General features: G+C 42.2%; 1 protein-coding gene across 1 annotated transcript; it reads right to left on the minus strand.

The window, feature by feature from the left end:
• Positions 1 to 686: 686 nt before the first annotated feature.
• Positions 687 to 6,742, minus strand: LOC121136152 (E3 ubiquitin-protein ligase RNF216-like). Its single transcript, XM_040735874.1, has 3 exons — positions 4,045 to 6,742; positions 3,660 to 3,965; positions 687 to 823 (listed from the first exon to the last, which is right to left on the minus strand). Exons 1-3 carry the CDS (start codon positions 6,740 to 6,742, stop codon positions 687 to 689), a joined length of 3,141 nt encoding a protein of 1,046 aa, XP_040591808.1.
• Positions 6,743 to 7,093: the final 351 nt, after the last annotated feature.

Here is a 7,093-nt window from a genome sequence, read left to right on the forward strand (position 1 = left end):
ATTTACATCACGGTGGGAAAAGGACAAATGTGCGACATATACACATTTCATACTTAGGTCAAACCATTCAGTGGGGCTGGCTCAATACTTTACTCCAACATGGGGTAACTAGTAATGGTAAAATCCTTGGAGTGTGAGTTTTTTTCCATTGGAGTAAACAGTATGCTCCTCTGTTGTGTCCTTGGAGCTTCATGACTAACTATCTACACCATATTTATCAACAGGAAAGATGGAACCTAGCGAATACATACAACAAGAACTAACTGATGATGCCGGGCAATGGTGGCTGCACACCTTTAATCCCAGCACTCGAGAGGCAGAGGCAGGCAGATTGCCGCGAGTTTGAGGCTGGGCTGGATCGCCAGCCTCCAAAACAATACGGAGAAACCCTGTCTCATAAAAGCAAAAAAAAAAAAAAGAACTAACTGATGAGTTCGAAGGCATTTGGTGATTAGGGGGTTATGATCCAGTATCATTGTTGGGTGATCAACATACACTGGGAGACTTTCTGGTGACAGTCATTGGAACACTTTATGTCATTTCCTCACTTCAGGATCTGAGTGTAATTGGAGACTTGATTGTGATGCTGCACCTTGAGGAACAAGGAGACTTTTATTTTACTCTTTTAAAGACTCTGCTTCAAATGAATTGATGCTTTTATAGCTCAGGAATTTCACAAAAGGAATTTAATCTTCAACAGATAACATGTGGAACACCACCTTCTGGACAGGTTGGTCTGTTGTGAGATCCACAGACAGACTTCCCAGGAAGTTCTCCAGTCTTCTTGTGATTGTCCCTAGCTCATATAATCCTGAACCATAGCCTGAAATACAAAGGAGAGCAGATATCAGTAGAGGTCAGGTGCCCCATTTAGGACCCAAATCTGAAGATGTTAGATGAAAATCCTAGACCATGGTCAATATCAAGCACCCATCCCAGATCTCTAATCATCTAAGCCCCAAGAAGCAGGAATACAGGATGATCTGTACCTGAAACACAGGAAATAAGGGAGGTTCTACTTGAAGCTAGAGATTGAAGAAGATACCGAATGTCTAGGCCACTAATCCCTCTGCATTGCACCAATGAGGTACTCTAATTGACTAATGGGCATGAAATTCCAACCTTAGATACATCATAATTACATTTCTAAAACCTTTTACTGGTTCAAATAGCTACAGTACTGGATAGGCACTAGAAGTTCTTGAGTCAGGGAAGTTTGAAGGTAGCTGCTTGGTATCGGTTACCTGACTAGAAGAACGGGAAACACATGAGAGGCCATACCTTGAAATGGTACTACTTCAAGCCAATTATTGGGTCATTGTCATTCATTACTCCTGTTCAGGTACATGAACTTTTCAAAATGTTCTTTCATATCAGATCCTGTTCCTGGCTGAACACTCTGTGCTTTTGTTGCCTCCTTGGACCACCACATTCTCTAGATCCTACACTCAAGCCTACCTAGCATTTTCTGCATGTTTGATATATGACATCATGCTCAGGTCTGTGTTGTGGCAGGAGAACACTGCACAAAAGAATAGTATGTGGAACACTATTCTGGGGTCTCAACAGCACTCTTGATCTACCTACCCCAATCTCTGTCCTCATGTGAATATCATTGTTACCACAGGAATATAGACATTCAGACATCTCCTGAATTTACACAGGACCTTGATTCCAGCAAGCTGGGAATATGGTGAGGTTTAAACTTTAAACAAACAAAACTCCATAGTGTTTCCAAGGCTATTACTCTTTTACCTCCCTCTTCCCTACATTAAGACAGACTCAATAACATACCTATCATACACACATTTCCTTTTGAACTCAGCTTCCAGGAAATAGGCAGTTGGATTCACCTTGTTCAGATCCCTGTGTGTTTCACTATTCCTCCAGGGACCAGTGCTTAAATATCTTCCTTAAATGCAAATTCTCCACCCACTTTTGGCGCATCGCAGGCAGTCCTTTATCTCATGTGGATTACCATCCCTTACCCTGCTGAGTGAAAGCATTAAGGTGTAATAATCTGGATTCTACAATGTTTAATCACTGTATGCAAATTAACACGTTATGACGGGATTATGTATAAAATGGAAGCTGAGAATCTTGGCCTGGCCCACTGGGTGCTAACTGTAGGACAATTTGGAGCTTGGTATGTTGTCTCATTTTGTAGTCTCTTTTTTTGGTTTTTACGAGACAGGGTTTCTCTTTATTGTTTTGGAGGCTGGCGATCCAGCCCAGCCTCAAACTCGCGGCAATCTGCCTGCCTCTGCCTCCTGAGTGCTGGGATTAAAGGCATGTGCCACCACTTCCCAGCCTTCATTTTGTAGTTTTATAATTAAATGCCAATTAGATAAATGGTTACAGAACTTAGGAAAATTTATTGCTTCTACATTCCATGTTCGGGCAGCAGGCCTGTGCTCTTGGTGTAGAGAAAGAAAACACATAAGTAGAAAGTCATTCCTCCATTAACTACCTAGTGGCTACAAATCCTGCCTGGGCTACCAGACACCCTAACTCAAAAGGGAAAAGAACCATCCAGCAACAACACATGCAATTATGAAGAACAGTCATACACTCTTAGCATCAGAGGGCACATAAGAGTCAGACCATGGGCACAGACCTGTAAACAAGCTAATTAGAAATCTGTACTTAGAAAAGTTTAAAATCAAGTGCAGTCTATTTGTATAGTGACTATGAAATCAACCAGGTATACCAGATAAAAAATCTTCTGAAATATTAGACTAAATAATCTTTTATTATGCATTCACAAACTTTTATATGAAATTCAAGTTACATGTAATACAGTCTTTTTATACAGTAGTTTAAACAGACTTGGCATCTATATTTTTACTAACAAAAGTAAAAAAACACTTAATTCACTTCAATTTTTCCTTTGTACAAAATGAGATCATGCTATTTTTACTTTGAAATATTTTGCTAAGTGCAAATACTAAATTGTCTCTAGGTTTAAGACAAATACACAGGGAGTCGTTATTCAGTTTCTCAGAACAGTCAGAAGCCTGGATCTCACATCTTAGGATGTTAGCTGCCTCAGGGACTCCTGCTGGTCCATCCATTGCCCCTCAAGTACTACTGTCACACAGGTTCTGGGAGTGACACTGACAAAGCTCCTTGGTGGCACAGACAGTAGGAGCCTTCTTTTTCAGCCACAGACAGACTGCATTTCCATGACCAAGATCATTACTTTTCCTCACTGAGGGCCATGTTCTGAGCAGCTCTGGTTCTTTCAGCAGCCATATTAACTGCCTGGCTCATCTGGCCTCTTGCTGTAGTTTGAAATAGACATACTGGGTAAACCCAGTACAGATTTTCCATTTCAGAGGATCATGGGGTTTGGAAGGGTAGTACTTTCAGTTACCACCCAACTTTGGCATCTCCATGAAGGTGCAGGGAAGAAAATAACCTAACAGTTATGTCCTTGGAGGATCTTGTCATGCATATTTCCATATGTCCATATTTCCAAGTCACTGTCATTCAATCAGTAGCACAGTTTGGGTGATACAGAGAAGATCTCCTGTGTTGCCAGTATCATCATCACCATCTCCATTATAGTTATCACCATCTTCATAACACCTCAACCACCACCACCATCATCATCACCTTCCTTATCATCATCATCATCATTTCCTTCAACATATCACCATCATTATCATCTCCATCATAAGATTCACTATCACTATCATCCCAATAACCATCACCACCACAATCATAGTCATCATCCCAATAATCATCATCCCAATAATCATCATCCCAATAATCATCATCCCAATAATCATCATCAATACCGCCGTTATCACCATCCAAATCATCATGAAAATCATAGACACTGTGTTCAATATAGCCATCACCACCACCATCATCATCACCACCATAATCTTCACATCCTTCAAAATAACCATAATTACCACCTTCATCATCACTGTCATCAATATCATCATCACCAGCATCTCCAACATAATCATCACCATCAACACTATATCCATCATTACCTCTAGCATTCTCCACATCATCATCATCATCACTCACCATCATCTTCATCATGATTGCCACCATCCAGCGGCGCTTGCATGTTTCCTAAGTCATAGTTGACACACAAGTTGGGCAGAGATGGTACGTAGGTTACTGGCACAGCACATAAGTTGATGGTGACATTGTTATACATGAGGCATACAGGTGGTCGGGGAAAAACTCTATGCATAATGGCATATGGTGGAATCTGTCGGTGCAGTTCCTGTGGGACAGGCCATGGCAGGGCTCCCAGGTGCTGTACATTCTCAGCTGGCTTCTCCAGTGGTGGGCTGATTCGTTTGAATGTGCTTTCTCCCTTCTTACTTTTCTGTTCCTCTTCAGGCCCTTTTTGAATTTTCTTAATAAATTTTTCATCATCTTCAGTGAGGTCAGTCCAGAGGGAGCACTTGGAACTTTCCTGGCAAGACACTCCTGGAGAGAGGGCATGCTGGCAGAGATGGTCACAGTCATCGATAGAAACTTGACAGAGGTAGCACATATGGGCACCACAGCGGTAAGACTTGTGGTTGCAGCCTTCAGATTTGATGAGGCTGGTGCCACACTGGGGGCATTTTCTAATGCAAGCAGCAGTCATATTTTCTTCAATAGATGTCCGGTACAGGACGTCATCCTTTTCGGCCAGCACTTCACAGGTGAGACTGGTATGCTCTTTCCAGAGACCCTGACAATTACTACAGGTCTCCTTCAGACAGTGAACATTAGGGCACCTAAACCTCTTCACTTCTCTGTCCAACAGAGCAGGGAAGCTACAAGAGGGGCACCTGATGAGCTCATCAGCATAGGCTGCAGTGACTTCTTCTTCAGCTCTCCATTCATAGTATTTGCACAGGATGGTCTGGGGGAGCACCTTCTCCAGTTCACTAATTGGGAAGGAAGATGTGCAGCTACCTTTCATGCAGCTGAGTTCTGACTGTCCAGACCCAAATACTGCTTCTTGGGCATATCTGATGAGACATTCTTTGCAGAACAAGTGAGCATCGGAGCACTGTGTCAGCTCCTCAAAAGGAAAGTCCCCATAGCAGCAACGACACTCAATCAGCTGTCCATCCTTTTCATATGGTTTTGCATTCATCTGCAGAGGAAGCAAAAAGTCTTCATGCTCTGCCTTCTCTTTGATTTTCTGCTCATAGAATTCCTGCTCTTGCTGCACAGCTGGCAGGAGGTCTTTCTGGTCATAGGATCTACAGTGTTGACGCTTGTTATCCAAAAAGAACATCCTCTTTTCTATTTTTATATTGCCCTGTTCAAATTTGAAATCTATGAAAGAAGACTGATTCATTTCTTTCTTCTTTTTCTGTTTTCCACTGGGTTCAGATGATTCCTCCTGCCATTTTTCAATAGCATCAGAGAAGGCCTTTCTCGTGATTGCATAGTGTCCTTTGAGCTCCTGCAGGGCCCACTTGATGTCTTGACTGCTGAGCATCTTGAATTCAGCCATCAAGAGGTCAGCAGCTTGAAGGATGCATCCCTGGTCAAGTGGAGTCAGTTTGGAATAGTCAAAAATGTCTATTTTGGGCAACATCACATCACCCTGAGTAGCAAGCAGGCCGCTCCTGGGGTACATAATAACTTGGTCTTCTCTCTTTGGATAATCTGGGTTTTCCAGAAGAAAATTACAAAGTACATTCAAATCATAGTAATGCTTCAAATGAATGATCTCTTTAACATATCCATTTGCTACATCTGGAAATCTTGCTTCTGTTTCTTTCACTAATAATGTAACAAGTTCTGGATCTATTTTAGCAGCTTCTTGTCCCCACGTACTTTTCAAATTGGCCTCCTGAGTTCCTGATAAGAAAGCCAGTCCAGGGTCTTCATCAAGTATTAAGTGCTGATCTTCAAGTTCTTCCAGAGGAAGGGCCAGCTGAGGAGAAGAAGGAACAGGGACTCCCTCCTGCTGGGGTTCTGGATATGGAAAAGCAGGCTCTGAGAAATCTTGCCACAAGACCATTGTGTGCATTTCTGCTTCATAATGAGTCTCTTTGGGTACAACCTGGTTTGTTCTTTTCTGAGACTGGGGATTCAGATCTTGGAAGGGTGGGTGATCAAGCCAATGTTCTCCCTCAATGACCTGGTCATCTACTGAAGTAGCTGTCTCTCCAGGATTTGATGAATCTGTCTCTGAGTCTTCAGATGATAGGTTCTGAGCTTTCAGAGACTCACTTTCTGGGAAAAGCAGGCCATTTTCTCCCACTCTAATGTCTTTCTGCTCCAATTTGGGGTTGACTGTGTTGTTTGCTGTCTGCTTAATTCTTGGTGCAGTTTTGGCTACTTTTTTACCACCATCAAGATTCAGAAAACCATGATATTCATCCTCAGAATCAGCCTGTGCTCCAAAACCAAGCAATGATTTGTTACAGTAGTAGAAACAGTTGTGGGTATCTGTTTCACAGTCTCCCCTAGACTTTCTGGGACTTTCTTTTCCCAATCTGTTCAGATCTTGCCACGGGGCAGCTGATTTGAAGACACTAGCTCGGTATGTCTGAGGTTTATAGTTTTCTGTCAGTATGACATCATTATCCACGTAGTCATCTTCATGTTGCTCAAAAGCAGGGATAAGTAGCACTGGAATACCTTCCTCATCAGAGCCAGATATGGTTATGGTAAAATCTTTGTCAGTCATCCCTTTCTCTCTCCTGTGGCAGTGAACATTGTTCAAGAGAATGGCCTCCTCTTTGTTGTTTCCCTCTGCCATTTTCAAATTCCTATAAAGATATAGATGATTGTTAGTACCCAAACATTGCCATCATCTGTTCAACAGGATCTAAAGTTCAGGCTGAATGGGCTGAGACATGCACAATCACCAGGCCTCAAAATCCTGCCTATCCTCAACCTCGCTGGGGAATTAATGCATCCTACTGGCTGAAACAGACTAAATAAACTTAATCAATATAAACCACCATTTCCTTAGTTCTCGCATTTCTCAATTCAGAGGGATAGAATCCTATCTCCACCTATGTTATGACTTACCCAGATCCCCAATAATGTTGAAGTTCAACTCCCAGGACATGCCCTTAAATTTATATCCATTTAGGACCTGCACTGC

Source organism: Mesocricetus auratus, unplaced genomic scaffold (genome assembly GCF_017639785.1).
Source record: "Mesocricetus auratus isolate SY011 unplaced genomic scaffold, BCM_Maur_2.0 Super-Scaffold_100052, whole genome shotgun sequence".
NCBI classification, from domain to species: domain Eukaryota; kingdom Metazoa; phylum Chordata; class Mammalia; order Rodentia; family Cricetidae; genus Mesocricetus; species Mesocricetus auratus.

Coding starts and splice junctions, on each gene's coding strand:
- LOC121136152 (XM_040735874.1), bottom strand. CDS start 6,742: ATGGCAGAGGGAAACAACAAAGAGGAGGCCATTCTCTTGAACAATGTT. Junction 3,966..4,044: donor CAATCATGATGAAGATGATG/GTGAGTGATGAT, acceptor ATTATGTTGGAG/ATGCTGGTGATGATGATATT. Junction 824..3,659: donor TGATGGAGATGATAATGATG/GTGATATGTTGA, acceptor TTTGTATTTCAG/GCTATGGTTCAGGATTATAT.